General features: G+C 47.7%; 1 protein-coding gene across 1 annotated transcript in view; it reads right to left on the bottom strand.

Moving 5' to 3' along the window:
• Nucleotides 1–17,703, bottom strand: part of LOC119456498 (cytoplasmic tRNA 2-thiolation protein 1-like) — a 54,047-nt gene extending 36,344 nt beyond the window's left edge. The window contains exons 1-7 of the mRNA XM_037718315.2: nt 17,550–17,703; nt 16,945–17,068; nt 16,182–16,300; nt 13,111–13,167; nt 12,045–12,102; nt 11,410–11,487; nt 1,917–1,958 (exon numbers count right to left, since the gene is read on the bottom strand). Of these exons, the coding sequence (XP_037574243.1) occupies nt 1,917–1,958; nt 11,410–11,487; nt 12,045–12,102; nt 13,111–13,167; nt 16,182–16,300; nt 16,945–17,068; nt 17,550–17,606 (535 nt within the window). The 5' untranslated portion in view covers nt 17,607–17,703. The remainder of the gene's footprint in view (nt 1–1,916; nt 1,959–11,409; nt 11,488–12,044; nt 12,103–13,110; nt 13,168–16,181; nt 16,301–16,944; nt 17,069–17,549) is intronic.
• Nucleotides 17,704–18,410: the final 707 nt, after the last annotated feature.

Genomic DNA, 18,410 nt, shown 5'->3' with positions numbered 1-18,410 from the left:
AGACATACATGTTAAGAGACCGAGAGGCGAGGCAGGGTCATTGCATCTAATGTTTAAAACTGTGAAATTAGATCTTCGTACATAGAAGCATGCTATAATTAGGTTAAAAAACCTTGCATCATTTATTTTCTAGTGAAGTTATTCTTATACAATTCCAGAAACCATAACTTGGAGGCAGTGGTGGGTTGTCACCAAGTAAGATACTTAAAAAATCTGTTTTTTTTTGTTTTTTTTCAGAAGTTCACTTTATAAGGGCCCTGAACCACTTTTTCGCGAAGTTGAGAAATGCATTAGAAGTTAAAATAGACTATATTTCAGAAACACTGTGCCATAAAAAGTACTTGAATGCGTTCAGCAGAGGTGGAATTATTGGCAATAATGCCTTGCACTGCGAAGGCTATGGCGCACAGTTCAAATTTGATTTCAGATGTTCATGGTAGATGCCACTACTTCCAATTTTGCGCCTACGATGCGTCAAACGTGGCTGTCGTCAGCGAGCCACAGTGCGCTCCGCCAGCGGACTCATCACGGCACCCTGTGGCGGCCGCAGTATCTACACTGCGTAGCAGGCCTGCAGCTACATGGAACTGTAGCGTGTATGCACAGCGTTTGCTTTGTGCCCATGTGCTTGCATTGTAGTGCACGTTAAAGAAACCCAGGTGGTCAAAATTAATCTGCAGCCCTCCACTACGGTGTGCCTCATAATCAGAACTGGCACGTAAAACCCCAGAAAGAAGAAGAGATCGCACTCGCACTCATATGCTCCAGTATGGCCGTGCTACGTGGTGCGGAGCAACTTTGTCTGGCACCAGTTTGACCGACGGATAGTAGCCACACTCTACTTGCGTTTTTTGAAGCGCTATACACAGCAAAGTTTGCCACGGTATCTAACGAGGCGACCAGGAGTGAGCGCACGCTGGCAAGTGTGCGAGTGGTCTGACCTTAAGTTTCGCGTGGTTCGAGGCTAGTCGAGTGTTCAAAACTAGTCGCAATTAGCAAGACCCAACGGCTACGACACCGATAAGTAGGATTGCCAAAGTTGAATTCCCACGTGGGTGGCCGAGCGTGAGCAGGAGATAGTCAGCTTCATCCGAAAGTATGCAATTCTTATCAAAATTCGAAAGCAGATTGACTTCAGGCTGTTTATTAAACTGTGTCAATCTGTATACACAGTAACAGCAGGAAGAAGTGCACTGATCCAAATACCCTTCTTTACTGATGTCAGCTATTGGCTATTGGTCAATAGCAGCCACGTATCGGAATCAGCTATATTGTCACAAAATTAGCAAGCGAGGCCTTGACAAAACGGTGCTCATTTAATAAAGGTTGACACTCCGAGAGCACACGTACCACTATGCACTTCATCGTTCTCATTCAAGTGACCAGTGGCCACAGGTGCCAGCCTATCTTGCGTCAATACTACGAAATAAAGCAGCCCAAAAAGAATGAGGAGCAGGCTCCTCTTGAAAAGAGAGTGTATGAGAAAAAGGGGACTTCATGCTCCACTTGCGAGCTCTACGCATCACACTCAATTGCAAAATTTGGCTGAGATGTTCACAGCAGCGTATGCTATACGCAAACTGTGTTTTTTCACCAAGCCCAAGGGGTGGTTCAGGACCCTTTAACAGAAGTGCATTGAAAATATTTAAAACTAAAAAATATAGCCAAACTGTTCAGTTTACCGGAAAATTTGGTGTAACAAACTTTCTCTTAAAACGAGTCTACTGTAGTACTGTACAGACCATTCCCACATGGCCCCAACCGTCCTTATCATCTAGCCCCGAAAGACACAAAAAGGCACTTGGGCAGCAAGCAGGTCCTCAAATGTCTTTACATACCCCAAAAAATCTGCAGCAGTTCATGCGCGAACTGCTGTAATAACAAAAGGAAATATGTACACGTTTGCTACCACCCACCATTCATAAGGACTGTTTCTGCGATGTCGTCCGCATTGTGCCCTGTAAAGAACAGGCATCATTAGTCACTCTCACTGCACGAAAAGGTTGGCGACACTTGTTCAAGTTCTTAGAAAACTGCGCAAGAAGGGTGAATGATGAATAGAGCGACGAATGAAGCTAACAGGTCATGCCACATCTAAGATGTGCGACACAATAGACACGAAGATGAACACAAGCCTAAACACTGTTGAGGTTCGTGCCTTCATTTATGTTCATCATTATCTAATTTGCCGTGCATGTCTAGATGCAGGGCCACATGAACCAGTCGTGGACTCAAATGGGCCACACATTAACCCATTCAAGCATTGTTGCTTCATGATTAGCTGGCACCTTCATGATGGCATCTCAATTTCTTTCAGTGCTAAAATTAGCCAACACAGCTGCCTCCTATGCTGTACAAGAGCCCATATAACTGGGATAGTTATAGTAGTTGGCTGTCTATCCCATGATAAGACTGGCAGGACAGTTTAGGGCAAAACAGCAATAAAAGGCTGAGAGCAAACAAAGTGCTTTACACCAACCAAGAATAAGTTGCCTGACCGCTACACAGTACGCTGTAAACTGTTTGAGCCAATATTGCCACCAAGCAAATGAGGAAGGCCAGTATAAATAAACAATCACATCTTTGGAGAAAGAACCACCATGCAGCAATGACAAGAGATATAATTAAATTACCTGCCAAGTTTCAAGAACATCTTTATTTATAAGAGGAAATATGTCAGAGAAATGGTCTGTTTACAAGATTTTAGCTGACAAAGCAGCTTTGGAAAACAGTAATTAGGAGTATGAAACAACAAATTATTAAATCTTCAAAATCAGAGAAAGTATTCTGTCGAATTATTCATTAAATTGATGTACACCTGTTATCGAGCATGTCTGAAACGCCAAGCATTCTAAAAAGCATTCAATAAATGTTTGTCTCACAACTGACCAAATAGTGCGAAAGAGACGAAAATACAAGGCAAGTAAATCACATGTCTGGCGTCTGCTTTCATCTGTTTTACTGCTAGCAACAAGCTAGCATTAGTAAGACATTTAAACATTGAAATCACCATGCAGCTTTGCAGAATGAAAAATACTTAGCCCAATCTCCATTCCCATTACCCAAATAAGTCTCAACTCATCAATATACAGTTAAACCTGGATATAACGAAATTGACAAATTCCCGAAAAACGTCATAAAGAGGATTTCATTATATGCAGGTTCGGCACGAAAATTTGAAAAAGAAACGCTTACCGTATTTACTCGATTCTAACGCGCCCTAAATTGTGACGCGCACCCGTTTTCCATTTTCGTCGAAGCACTCATCCTTGGAATGTCACACCAGGTACCGGATGCGTGGATGTGTGTCGTTTCGCATAAGCGCGAGGCATCGGAAATGAAGAGCGAGCGTCACGATGGCATCGTAGCGTCGTATAGTGTTAGAGTAGAACCCCGCTGTTAAGTTCCCGGGGGCTGCGTTTTCCCGGCTGTTACGCCATTTTCGGCCGGTCCCGGCACAGCTCCCATAGAACCCAATGCATTGGTAACCCCGCTGTTGCGTCGCAACTGTGGGACCGTTCCCGCATCATACGTTGCGAACTGCCACGCGGCCATTTTGACTTTACATGTCGCTTGGCTTGGTGGCTTGACGATGGCATTGGCCGCCCAAAGTGCCGGGGGCGACAGTTATGACGTATTTTCGGTTTCCGCCAGCAAAAGTATGGCCCTTGAGATCCGTATTTGCTATATAAAGATGGTGTCTATGACGCGTTGCGGCCTTAAAATTGGTTTCGGCTCATAGATATTCCATATAAAGTCCAAGGGTGATAACGCAGTCGCCGCGCGCCGTATGCTGTATGTGCGAGTGAAAACATGCGAAGGGAGCCGACGACTGCGTCTAAATCTCGCGCGCGAGAAAAGCAGGGAGGAAGCGCGCCTTCTTCCACTGCGCTCGAGGCACCGGCGAGGGAGTGAGGGGGAGGGATAGTGGGGCGGTGTTGTACTGTACTCTGGCATCAATTGCGTACTGCGCAGCGGCGCGCGGTCGCGCGGGCCGTATCTTGAAAGCGATCTGCGTTGGGGCAGAGTCTAGCAGTGTAGGTGCGTCGGCGGCTAGTAGCTTTGTGCGTGCTGTATGTTCTCGGCACTCAGTTTGCGTTGAAGCGATAGACAACAGCACGAAGGTCACTTCGCTCGCTTCTCCAGCGGCGCTTCCACACGCCGCCAGCGTTTGACAGCGGTCCGCGCTCATCGAGTGTGATGTGTCACAACGTGTACCAGCGCGTCGGCAACATCAACTGGAAAAGGAGAGAGTGCCGGCTTGGCGGGCTAGGCCAGCTGCATCAAGCGGCGGTATCAGGTTTGAATGAAGGGAGGGGTAAAGGTCACGCCCGCGGCGGCAAGATCGCCGGGTCGAGGGATGCAGGCCCGCCTCGCACACGCACGCACGCACGCACACGTTCGCTCGCTTCGCATTCCGTCGCGGCGGAGAAGGTGGTTCCGGTTGCTGCTCACTTCAAAATGACAAAATTTGGGCTGAAATCTCTAGTTTGTCGAAGGGGAAAATTTGTTATATCGAGGGGGTCTCCCGCTACCACTTCGTTACTTAGAGGTCTCAAATACATGTGCTTCTATGGAGTAACGGCGGGGAATAGAAAAACTTCGTTATATCCAGGAATTCGTTATATGGAGGTTCTTTATAAGCAGGTTTAACTATACAGTTAAACCTGGATATAACGAAATTGACAAATTCCTGAAATACTTTGTTATAAAGAGGATTTTGTTATATTGTAGCACTCTTCAATGAAGCACACTAAACAAACTGCTTTATTGTGGGCGAACTTGTGCCCAGAGACTTAACACTAAAACACATTCACACAATTGACAAGCAGAGTTAACAGGAACGCGTTCCACAGTCAACCACGTCCGAAGATCGAGCACACGCGCAGCCGCGTTCCCGTGCACCAGAGCCGCGTTCGCGCCACGCGCAAGGCGTTGCTGGCGCTCTTCCAACGGCGGTGCGATGAGACGCCTGGAAGGATACTTCGCGCGGAGAGATCTCTGCGGCATTACTCCCCCTCCGAAAACGCATCGCCCCGATGCGCGCGAAAGAAATTTCATATGCAGAAGTGTTTTCATTGCCTGTCGAAGTACGGCTTCATGCGGACTACATGTACGACCTCTGCAAGGTTGTGGCGCTTTGATAGCTTTTGTCCATGAGGAATGACTTCGTAGTTCAGGTCACCTACTCGGCGAATAACTTCGTAAGGACCGAAGTATCGGCGAAGGAGTTTTTCGGATAGGCCGCGACGACGCACTGGTGTCCATACCCACACTTTATCGCCTGGATGGTACTGTACTTCTCTGTGACGCAGGTTGTAGTAGCTGGCGTCCCTACGTTGTTGCTGGCGTATACGGAACCGTGCCAACTGCCGGGCTTCTTCAGCTCGTTGTAGGAAGTCGTCCACGTCGTATGGGTTGTTAGTGTCGTCAGCATCTACTGGTAACATAGCATCCAGTGTGGTTGTGACTATGCGGCCATAGACCAGTTGAAATGGAGTGACCTGAGTTGTTTCTTGAACAGCCGTATTATAGGCGAAAGTAGCGTAGGGCAAAATTGCGTCCCATGTCTTATGTTCGAGATCGACATACATGGACAGCATGTCGGCCAGGGTTCGGTTTAGACGTTCCGTCAGGCCGTTTGTTTGGGGATGGTATGCAGTGCTTTTCCTGTGACTGGTGTGCGTCATCTTCATCAAGCACTGCATCAACTCTGCTGTGAAGGCTGCTCCTCGATCCGTAATCACGACCATTGGTGCACCATGTCGCAGGACTATGTTATAAACGAAGAACTTCGCAACTTCAACTGCCGTTCCTCGTTCAAGGCAGCCAGTTTCAGCATATCGTGTTAAATAGTCTGTCGCTACTACGATCCATCTCTTCCCTGTAGATGACATTGGGAATGGTCCAAGCAGATCCATTCCAACTTGCTGAAATGGAGTCTTCGGTGGGTCTATGGGTTGGAGAAAACCGGCCGGTTTGACGGGTGGTGTTTTGCGCCTTTGACATTCTCGGCATGTCTTCACGTAATGCTGCACCGACGCTAATAACTTAGGCCAGAAGTATCTGAGTCGAATTCTGGCGAACGTCCGGCTGACCCCTAAGTGACCCGACGATGGTTCGTCATGGCAAGCTTCCAAAATTTCCTGTCGCATGGCTGATGGCACGACGAGTAAGAATTTTTCCTGATTGTGTTCGAAGTTCCTCTTGTAGAGCGCATTATCTCTGAGGCAAAATGACGATAAACCTCGCATAAACATACGCGGAACTTGAATGTCGTGTCCTTCGAGGTGCTTGATCAGCGGTAGGAGTTCTGTGTCGGCCCGCTGATGCTCAGCGATTTCCGAAGCTGTTATCACAGTAAGGAATGGGAAATCTTCTTCTTCAGAAGGAGTAGAGTCCACTGGTGAGCGGGACAAGCAGTCAGCGTCGTGATGTTTTTTCCCAGACCTGTATACAACCGTAATGTCGAATTCTTGGAGCCTGAGACTCCACCTCGCAAGTCGTCCGGATGGGTCTTTTAGGCTTGCCAGCCAGCAAAGGGAATGATCGCTGACTGCACGGAACGGCCTGCCGTAGAGGTATGGTCGGAACTTGCCGATAGCCCATATGACAGCCAAACATTCCTTTTCTGTCGCAGAGTAGTTTGTTTCAGCTTTCGAGAGGGTACGGCTAGCATACGCTATGACTTTCTCTTCCCCGTTTTGCCATTGAACTAGAACGGCGCCAAGACCAAGATTGCTTGCGTCGGTATGGACTTCTGTGTCCTCCGTCTCGTCGAAGTGGGCCAGGATCGGTGGGGCTTGTAATCGTTCCTTTAATTCATTGAAGGCAACCTCTTGTTCTGCATGCCACATGAAGGGTGCGTCTTCTTTAGTAAGTCTCGTGAGAGGTTCGGCAATTTTGGAGAAGTTTTCTACAAATCGCCTGTAATAAGCGCATAGTCCCAAAAATCGCCGGATTGCCTTCTTGTCTGTCGGCTTCGGAAATCGCGCAACGGCAACAGTCTTGTCGGGATCTGGGCCAACACCTTGTGCGCTGATTACGTGACCTAGAAAACGAAGTTCTTGGAATCCAAACTGACATTTTTCAGGTTTAATGGTCAGGCCTGCAGAGCGGATAGCTTGGAGCACTAAACGTAGCCTCTGCATATGCTGGTCGAACGTTGCAGAAAATACTACCACGTCATCTAGGTAAACTAAGCACGACTGCCATTTGAGACCCGAGAGGACACTGTCCATCATGCGCTGGAATGTCGCCGGCGCACAACAGAGGCCGAATGGAAGTGCTTTGAACTCGTACAGGCCGTCTGGGGTAACGAAAGCAGTCTTTTCGCGGTCTCTTTCGTCCACTTCAATTTGCCAATACCCGCTCTTGAGGTCTAATGAAGAGAAAAATTTTGCATGTCGTAGCCGATCCAAGGTGTCATCAATGCGTGGCAAGGGATACACATCACGCTTGGTCACGCTGTTCAGTTTCCTGTAATCAACACAGAATCTCAGTGTATTGTCTTTTTTTCTCACAATAACTACGGGTGACGCCCACGGGCTGTTCGATGGCTGAATGACATCGTCCTTAAGCATCTCTTGCACCTGACTCTTTATGATCTCTCGTTCAACCGGTGATACTCGGTACGGGTGTTGGTACACTGGTCTGGTTTGTTCGTCTGTTATTATACGGTGTTTAACAATCGGTGTGCGCCGTACCTTTGACGAAGTGGAGAAACATTCTGCGAAGTCATTTATCAGCTCTTCCATCAATTCTTTCTGGGTTGGCGACAGACTTGGGTTGATTGCAACTGACGTTATGGCGTCATGCGTGGTTTGTGCAGCAGGCGGCGTAGATGCTAAGCTAAATACATTTGTGACTGCAGTAACGCTGTGTAGAAAGGCGATGGATGTGTTCTTTGCGACATGTTGAAATTCACTTCCGAAATTCGTCAGCAATACATCAGCACACCCATCGCGTAGCTGAACAATTCCCCGTGTTATACAAATACTTTTCTTCAACAGTAGCTCGATGTTGGCATCCGCTATACCTTCCGAGTCGTCGAATGCTTCACTTCTTACGCGAACCAGCATGCTGCATCGTGGTGGCACGGTTACGTCATCGTCAGTAATCCGCAAGGCAACGTGCTCTGGCTCCTCTGACTTTTGCATATCTATGGCCTGCTTCGTAGAAAAGGACACACTAGAATTCTGCAGGTTGATTATGGCACCGTTTGCTAGAAGAAAGTCCATCCCGAGTATTACATCCTTTGAACATTCCGGTAATACAACAAAGTCAGCGACGTAAGCAAAACCTCGAATTCCAATTCTCGCTGTGCATCTACCCAGGGGTGTAATGAGGTGCCCACCAGCTGTACGTATCTGGGGTCCACCCCACTGCATCAAAACCTTTTTTAGCTTCTTCGCTAGTTCATAACTTATCACCGAATAATCCGCCCCGGTATCAATTAACGCATTCAGCTCGTACCCATCAATCAGCAAAGGCAAGTCCGAAGCTATTTTCTCATTGCTGCACTTCTTTTCCTGGAACCAGTCGTCGATGTCACCCTGGTACCGCGATGGAGGATCTTCGCATGTCCGATTGTTAGCGGCCCCGCCTCCACAGGTCGCTCGCTTCAGTTTTCCGGCTTCGGGCTAGGTGAACGATGCCTAGTCGTACTTGAAGAGGCACGCGGGCTTGGTGATCGGTAACGCATAGGGTATGGCGACCGAGATTCATGATGGCGAGGTGCGCTAGAACTCTGCCGCGTACATAAGTACTCCTCGATGTCAGATGGTCTTTCGCCGTTTCGGGGGCATGGTGCATTCATAGAAAATCCTCTAAGACCGGCTTGCCGGTACAGGCAACATCGGTACAGATGACCAGCCTCTCCGCAGTGAAAACACAGGGGCCTACGGTTGGCGTCACGCCACACGTCACTTTTCCTGGGCCTTGTCTCAGCCATACGGGGCGTATTGTGCGCTATCGGCACGTAGTTACTTGGCCTCGCGATGGGTGCACTGTGAACAATGGACGCACTGTGAACGATCGGTGCACTTTCAACGATTGGTGCACTGTGAACGGCGGGTCGCCTGAGCATCTCGGAGTACGTTGGCGTCGGTCGTGCTGGTGCTGGCTCAGATTGTGGTTCCCGTATGGCTTGTCTCACTTCGCTTCTGACGATGTCGACGATAGACGGTTCCGGTGGAACTTCGTGAGACTGCATCTTGCGTAGCTCTTCCCTGACTACAGACCTGACGAGTTCCCGCAGTGTGTGTAGATTGTTGTCAGTACACGCAGAAAAGACATTTGCGGACGCGCAGCTTAAGTCGCGGTTGTATTGCCGGGCTCGCTGCTGAAGCGTCATTTCAATCGTCGTTGCTTCCGATCGAAACTCGGCAACGGTGCGTGGCGGATTGCGAACGAGACCCGCGAAAAGCTCTTGCTTCACCCCATGCATGAGATGGCGCACCTTTTTGTCTTCACTCATGTTGGGGTCAGCGCGCTTGAAAAGGCGGGACATGTCCTCTATGTACATGGCTACGCTTTCATTCGTGCGCTGATTCCGTGCCCGAAGAGCAGTTTCTGCCTTCTCCCTGCGATCATTGCTACCATACGTAGCCAGCAGCTGCTGCCGAAACTCTTCCCAAGACGACAGAGAAGCCTCGTGGTTTTCGAACCACGTTCGCGCCGAGTCTTCTAAAGCAAAATACACATGGCGCAGCTTGCGTTCTTCAGTCCATTCGTTAGACCTTGCCACTCTCTCAAAATGGTCCAACCAGTCCTCGGCGTCTTCGAACGAGTCGCCGTGGAAGGCCTGTGGTGTGATAGGTTGACTCACTATGAGCTGTGCCGGTGTAGTGACTTGGCTGGTCATGGTAGCGCGGTCAGTTGGCTCCCTTGCTGCGAAGAGAAGAGGTCCGAATTCTGGCGAATCCCCTCGAAGACGACGGCTGGTCCGTTGGTGCACTGGCGTCAGTTCCAAGGGTTCCAATCGCCGAGGATCAGGACTAAGCTCTCTTCGGTGTGTGGGTCTCGAAATCATACCCCGCACCTCCACCAGATATGTAGCACTCTTCAATGAAGCACACTAAACAAACTGCTTTATTGTGGGCGAACTTGTGCCCAGAGACTTAACACTAAAACACATTCACACAATTGACAAGCAGAGTTAACAGGAACGCGTTCCACAGTCAACCACGTCCGAAGATCGAGCACACGCACAGCCGCGTTCCCGTGCACCAGAGCCGCGTTCGCGCCACGCGCAAGGCGTTGCTGGCGCTCTTCCAACGGCGGTGCGATGAGACGCCTGGAAGGATACTTCGCGCGGAGAGATCTCTGCGGCAATATGCAGGTTCAGCACAAAAATTCAAAAAACAAACGCTTACCAGTATTTACTCGATTCTTACCGCTTACCGATGGCGTCGTAAAGGCCCGTTTATAGTCCAACGTTATCGGCGCGCGGGCCAGCGTCGTTTGCGGCCAGTCACGCTACGCCAGTTACGCTGCGCCAGCCGAAACGCCATCCTCTATACTCCGACGCGCGCCGTGGGCTGTTATCTTCAGAGCATGCACAGAACGATCCCAAGCCCGTGCGCAGCTTTGAACGGCTGTCTGCGACCGTCGGCGAAGCGGCGTGGGCGCCTTTATTTCTTCGTGCGAAATGGCATTGTGGGTCAGCGCGGTTGGCGCGACCAACGCGTGAATGGGTCAGGAGCCATTTCGGCGCCGGGCTCGTAGGGGCACGTCGGAAGCTGCCGGTTACATTGGCTGCGCCGGTGCTGACGTAGCGTGTGCGTGCGCGCTCGCATTACGGCGGATTATAAACGGCCCTTATATAGCGTCAGGTTAATGAAGTAAAGCGCAAACAGCGCTGCGAGCGCGTTGAAAGAATGTTTTTTTTTCTTCGGCAACATCAACTGGAAAAGGAGAGTGTCGGCTTGGTGGGCTAGGCCAGCTGCATCAAGCGGCGGTATCAGGTTTGAATGAAGGGAGGGGGAAAGGTCACGCCCACGGCGCCAAGATCGCCGGGTTGAGGGATGCAGGCCCGCCTCGCGCACGCTCGCATGCACGCACACGTGCGCTCGCTCTCACCTCACAGTCGCCGTGAATTCAAGCACACCAAGCGCGATGCCGCCGCTTCGCATTCCGTCGCGGTGGAGAAGGTGCTTCCGGTTGCTGGTCGCGCAAAAATGAGAAAACTTGGGGCGAAATCTCTAGGTTGTCGGCGGGAAAAATTCGTTATTTCGAGGGGGTCTCCCGCTGCCACTTCGTTACGTAGAGGTCTCAAATATATGTGCTTCTATGGAGTAGCGGCGGGGAATAGAAAAACTTCGTTATATCCAGGAATTTGTTATATAGAGGTTCGTTATAAGCAGGTTTAACTGTAATACGTCAATATGACTGTATCAGAAACCTCACCTGTGACCATTTTGTTGACACCAAGCTTTGCTGCTCCGCGGTCAAGCGCCTGTCGACGAAACACTCCACAGAAAGTGCCTACAAGAGCCATGATGGTAAGAAATTGGATACCTCCACTTTCTACACAGCAAAGTCAAAGCATGTGCTCTTGCACCAAACACAAGAAGCTTCAGCTGCAACTCGCTTGAAACTTCACAGTGCTCGTTACAACAGCATGAGAGTACTACTGCACCTGAATGTGCAGAGTACTCTTGAAAAAGTGTATAGCCCTTGCAAGACACATTTAAAAAATATGGAGCGTAATTTTATGAGCAGATACATGAACAAAGTAGGCTACAGTGAACATGGTATAATGTCAACATGTCATTACAGGGCAAACCTTTTCTTTTCTTTTTGGAAGACATCTCTCTCCCTCTCCCTTCATCACACAGTAACACTTTCCACATGTATGTTTTTAAGACGAAACGTCAATTCCTTTCTATAATGACACTTTCTTCACAAACTTTATCCTGGCACATGCGTTAAGCAAATAAACAGATATTACATTGTGCTCACATGCTTCACCTCTGTCTAGCTCATATCTTGCACGTTAAAGCAATGAGACACACTATTTCACTCCTTTGTTAAATACTCACAGTTGTTCCTGCGCCCAATCTGTGCCACAATCTCATCCATACTCCAGCCATAGAGGTCCTGTAAGACAACAGAGAAGTACAGAAGCCTGCACAAACAGGGCTTGCAGCGAATGAATTAAGCGTACATCCATACCCGTCTTGCCATCAGACTGGCCAGACTTAGTTCAGCAGTGGAGAAGTATCACATCAGGTAAAATATCATACAATTATTTCAGCAGACAACTGGTCGTATGTCACCCTTTTCTAGGCAATTAATGTGCATGCAAGAATGTCAATCACCCCAGTTACAAGCGACACCAACACAAATAAAGTAAAACCTCGTTGACACATCTACATTGCCACCCAGTTCAAATAATTTCTGAAGTTATACATCATGACATTTGCACGCATGCACACACATGCACACACACGCACGCATGTCCAGTGGTCCCTCTGAAACCCTTGACGATGGTCAGTTCACCAATTTAAGCTGTTGGATGTAAAAGCCAAGATTACTACAAACATTACTGCAAATTTGTGAACCTAACTACCACTCGATTATTGACAGGTCCATTAAACAACATTTATGGGCATGTGCGACAGTCCATGCATTTTCTCTATCTATAAAAAAAAAAATTTTTACATATTATTACGATACCATCGACAGATGTTCAAGAGACGAGCTGCCGCGAGAAAGACGATGAAGTGTCTGGGCTCTTGGCACAAGCGAGTGTCTACCTAGCGGTCTGGCTCCAGTGTAAATAGCGTGTAAATAGCCTTGTTTGTCTCCGTCTTTCCACACGTAACAATATTATCCTTTCCTGCTTTTTCTTCTTATTTATTTGTGAAATGCTACTTTAATGGTCTGTAAGAGTGAACTTATATAAAAGATCAAATACTGCTTTCTTTTTCTCCAAACTGTGCCACTTTAGAAACTATTTATTTGGGCATCTCTCGAGACATTTCCAGTGCACAAGAAAGCAACACCACTGTTGGCCGAACTTGCGTGCATGAAAAGTCCTAGTTTGGGCTTAAAATGAACTGCAATGTGAAATGTTCGTAGATTCACTGCAGAAGTCCAACTGACCTTGTATGACAGCACCTCCAATGGAATGCCGTATTGCTCTCGGTTGCGCTCGACAGTCTGCATATGGATGACATACAGTTTTAGGACTTCAGAAAACATGAACACTTAAAATTTAGATCGCTGACACAGTCACTGCCAAAGTAGGCAAAAATGCAGATTAGTTTGCCAATGCGATACACCCAAATACTGAAGTAGTCAGAAAACACTGAGTGTCCCAGAATTTTTGCTGTAAGGTCTTATGAAACAGCACATGTGAGAATGTTTCTAATGCAGGGTAGAGCACTGGATGGGTCGAATTTTTCGGCCCGAGCTTGTGGTTCCAAGTCTGACCCCCGCCTGAGCCCGTGCCTGCACGACCGGGCCTAAACCCGCAACTGTATGAAAGGGTGCGGCCCTGGCCCGCTGGAAGAATTCAGTGTACATGCCTTATAAATGTTGTTGCTTAGGTTGTGTATCCAAAGACATTGCCATAAAACTGCAGTGGCAACAAAACCGTAGCGAAATAACTTTTTCCAAGCGAGCACATGTACAGCTAACATGAAAAGGCTGACTAGGCGAAGGCTGGTTTAAAAATTTCTGGCAGGGCATTTTGATGCCAATAACATTCTTGGTATTGTCAGACCAGTTTTCTTTCTGGCTATTAGATATCTAGCTATACCACCAAAAAGGTGCGCCGATCCCAAAGATGGTGCAAACCAATAATGTGGGCCAATCTCAAATGTAGTGCAGTCTAAAAAAATGGGCTGTTCCCATGGGTATGTGCCACTAGGTATTTGCCGCTCTTCAGTGAACCTCTTTGACACCAACTGTGTATGTGCCACTGTTCCACTTCACGGCAGTGTGTCCAGAGGGAGAGAGAGAGATAAAACTTTATTGTGTCCATGATGGGGTCCGGGGGCGACGGGGGTTGGGAGACTAACCCCCAGTCCTCCCCTTCCTCAGACGGCGGCCAGTCCTTGCTTTCTGGCAGTGTGTTCAGCCATCTGGACGGCCCAGAGGGAAGCGCGAGAGAGGAGCCCTGCACGCCTCATACACGATGCATTTCAGCTATTCACATACTTGGGTGGTCATTGTAGATGAGTTCTGCCAAAATTTTTATTTAGGACTCTTGTGTACACTGTACGTTGCAAAGACAAAGGACTTGTACCATTGAATACATGGGCAGTTTTTCCGATCCTCGCTAGAATTTATGCACAAAACAAACTTGTTCGTATATGTGTGGCACCCCTTTTTTCATTTGTGTGCTGAATTGCATCATGCCTAAGGGCAACCCCCCCCCCCCCCCAAAAAAAAAAAAAAAAACAACACCAAGGATTATTCAGAGAAGTGACAGTTTCGAGCAAAGGGCACATCGATAACAAAATTTAGTGTTGCACTCGAGTTCCTTGCACGGTGTTCTAACGATACACAGCGTCAACATGGTGCGATGCAGCACACGAGACTACTGCTGCTGTCCAGCAGGAACAGCGAGCTAGCATACACAAGGCGCGTCACAAAGCTGGCATGATGAGAAACACCAGAAATGTCATTGCTGGCGTTGCACATAATGGTGCACGTAATGAGACTGATGGAAAACTGGGAAAACTGTTTGCGTTTGTCAGCACTAGATTTAGCTTGATGTTTACTGTCCTTTCCACTCAAACAAGTGTATGCACTACGATGTGGTAAGCACACAGCTGCTCAACAGGAACGCTAATGTATGTGCGCACAACGCTCATGTCAGCAGAGAAAGCCAGAATGCTGCCCTGGCTCCAGCAAAGCAGCATGTGCAGAGCGTGAGGGTAATCCATCTTGTTACAAATTGCAGAACAAGATGGAACACCAGCTAGCCTGATCTCATACACTGTATAAGGGTGACTTGGCGCAAGTTCACTTTGAAGCTTTTGCAATAAACATGCTTCACATCTCTAATACTCTTTCCAACCTTGCATGCGACAGCACAGTGGCGGCGGTGCGACCAGGCCTCTAGTGTCCCAGCTATCACAATAAAGTGGCTCCTGTAAATAATTCTCACAGCAAGCAAAAGCTTTAAGTTACATTAGGTGCAAAGCAATTGAAAGTTAAAACGTGCTTATTCTTAATGCCTATGGTGAACACTGCGAATGCGGTTAAGGTGGAAGCCATGAATGTGTAGTGCAGCAACCATAAAGCAATCATCAATGTGGTGCAATAAATTCAAAGTGGTAAAATGACTCATTTGCAATGAAATCATATCAAGAGCGATAAAATAGTTTAATTGGAAAAGCAGTGAGGCTATCAAGAGCAGTTCTTAGTATAATTTTTTTTTTTTCGCGGTAACAAAGTTTGTTTTTGTAGAAACAAAAATAACTAGAAGACTTCTTCAAAAGACTTTAAACAAAAAAAAAAAATGAGAACTTTTTTTTTTTTTGCTAATACAATTAGGAAACAATTTTCCCCATTTGGCACTTCAGTCTTACACAGAATTCTTTGGAGCTACGCAGAGCGCCCACGTGTGCTCGAAGGACTGGCCCAGGCTCATCAGTGAAAAGGCCTGAGCCCCGGCCTGGGCCTGCGTCTTCAGGCCCAAGCCCAGTCCACACCCGAGGACACCAGGCCCGGGCCGGCCAAATATCACTTTACCCAGGCCCAGGCTTTCAGGTAAGCCTATGCAGTGCTTTAATCCAGGGTGCTTCTAGCTCTGTGTTATTCACTACTGTCAACTGTAGCTCCAACAACAAAAGTTTTCAGAGAATGGAATTCAAGAAGCAACAAAATTATATTATAGCCAAAGCGCTTATTACGGATTTAAAATTACAATGGATCATCCCAGTACGAACACCACATTGCTTGCATAAATTTTTGACAGAGTGGTAAAGTTACAAGAATATTTAACTTTTCCGAAACTTCCACACTTAGAAAACATTTGTGCTTGGCAGTACATAGTGCAGCCCCATGAAAGGGGCTGATGTGGGAGTAAGTGATATAGAGCAAAAAGGCTCCAAGTTTTGAGCAAAAGAAAGCCAGTGACCAAATGCTGCTTCTTGACACCTGTCCTCTTGTTGGGATGGTTAAAGGTACAAGAGGGCATTGGAGGAAAATGGGCCACGTACCTTCAGTGAGTCATCTCTGTATCCTGTGATGCCTTCATCAATCGACAACAGCACAAGCCGAAGCCCATAGTTGTGTCGTTCATTGAGCAGCTTCATCACGTATGCCAGCACAGTCGAATCTGCATGCATAAGAAGGCAGTTAATGCAGTATATTTCGAGCACATTTAAGAAAAAAGAAGAAAGGAGCGAGATAGAAATGCCAAAGCCTCCTGTCCTGACGTTTGAGCCCCACTTGACGTTTGAGCCCCACTTAGACGTTTTGAAAAACTTGACGTCTTGAGCCCAACTTAGAAGCCTTGTTGGCAATAGATTCAGAACAAGGCTCCCGTGCAGTGCTGAAACGTTAAGTTTTTAATAATTATTCAGCTTGGTCAGTGTCAGTTTTGCTTCACGATACTTCACAGCCAAACAGGATTTCGTATGACTTTCGGCTTCGCGATCTCCTGCTTTTATCTGTAAAGTATGTTCAATGTCACACGTTGCCTGCACCTGCAAGTATTCTGCAAGAGTCCACCAAGTGGACTGTCCGCTTCGGCTGTCGCGATTGGCTCCAGCAGCACGAGCGAGAAGGAGCCAGCCAGTCTCCTTCTCGCTCGTGCAGCTGGAGCCAATCGCGACAGCCGAACCAGCCAGTCTCCTTCTCGCTCGTGCAGCTGGAGCCAATCGACGAGAGCCGAAATGGACACTTCACTAGGTGGACTCTTAGAGAATAACCCCCCCCCCCCCCCCCCCTTTGCTAAATAATTAGGAAGGGCGCGACTACCTTTGCCTCCAGATGCAGCGATGGCCACATAATCACCCGGTTGAAAGAGGTGTGCCCGCACAATCGTCTCGTGCACCTCCGTCTCAAAGGCGACATAGAAGCATTCTTTGCACAGTGCATCCGCCTGCGGTAAGGAGGACAATTAGTCACCTGACGCAACATAAAAACTTGTCATGCAAAAAGTATGGTTAGGCTGCAGGTATAACAGCCACAAAGGACAGCTGCAGTACAAGTGTGATGCTGTTTTCCCTTGGTGCTTACAACAAGCTGGTCACTTGCAATGTGACCTAACAAGATTGGGCAGATGTATACAAAGTTGGCGTAGTTCTAAAAAACGGGTAGACGAAAGCAAGACGCCATGCCTGCGAAAACCTGCAATTTTCAATTCGCGCGGGCACTGTGAAATCGCCTTTTCACGTGTGCCTGACGACCAAAAAAATAAAAAAAATGATCAGAGGCGAAAGAGTGCTTAGTCGTGCAGCTGTCGCCGGACGACAGACGACAACCCGCACGTTAGATAATTAAATAAACGAGCGGTGCGCTTCAGAGACTAAAGGAATCCATAGTATGCCACGTAGATTTCTTTCTTTTCTTAGCTGGCTTACTGTCTTCGGACGCTTGAGAACAGCTCCTGACAAACCACACTTGCTGCACGGTCGCATCGCCGCGTCCTCGTTCCTCGTGTTTCAAGCAGTTTCAAGTTTTCAAGACGCCGTAAGCAGTAGCTTGGCTTGGCTGAGCTTGTCATTTGCTACTCCTAGACCACCTTGTTAATAAAAAAGAAAAAAAAAAGCAAGGAATAAGAAATCAATTACACATAAACAATAATAAATACCAAGTAATAATGTGTTCTTTAGTTAAGTTGTGTGGCTGACAAAACTTCTTCCATGATTATTGCTTATTGTTTACGGTAGTTTCGCAAAGTGCCGCCACATTCGAATGTGGACCGAATGCGCCATAGGTCTTCTTTCTTCTTTCTGGGGTTTTACGTGCCAAAACCAGTTCTGATTATGAGGCACGCCGTAGTGGAGGGCTCCAGATTAATGTTGACCACCTGGGATTCTTTAACGTGCACTACAACGCAAGCACACGGGCGTTTTTGCATTTCGCCTCCAGGTCAGTTATATTAACTCTATGGCATGCAGTCAGAAGCCAAGAATGAAGCATTGTGTATTATATATATATATATATATATATATATATATATATATGTGTGTGTGTGTGTGTGTGTGTGTGTGTGTGTGTGTGTGTGTGTGTGTGTGTGTGTGTGTGTGTGCGCGCGCGCGCGCGCGCGTGCGCGCAGTAACGCACCCAGGATTTCTGCCAGGGGGGGGGGGGGGAGGGGGGGAGGTGAATTTTTGTGCTGGGGGGGGGGGAAGCAAACACTTTGCATAATATGCAATTTCCGTGCTTTAGCCAGAGGAATCCTACAGCAAATAAAATGCCTAATAATTATAAAAATAATG

The sequence above is a fragment of the Dermacentor silvarum genome, chromosome 6, assembly GCF_013339745.2.
Source record: "Dermacentor silvarum isolate Dsil-2018 chromosome 6, BIME_Dsil_1.4, whole genome shotgun sequence".
NCBI classification, from domain to species: domain Eukaryota; kingdom Metazoa; phylum Arthropoda; class Arachnida; order Ixodida; family Ixodidae; genus Dermacentor; species Dermacentor silvarum.
This window is presented reverse-complemented; position numbering and strand designations above follow the sequence as displayed.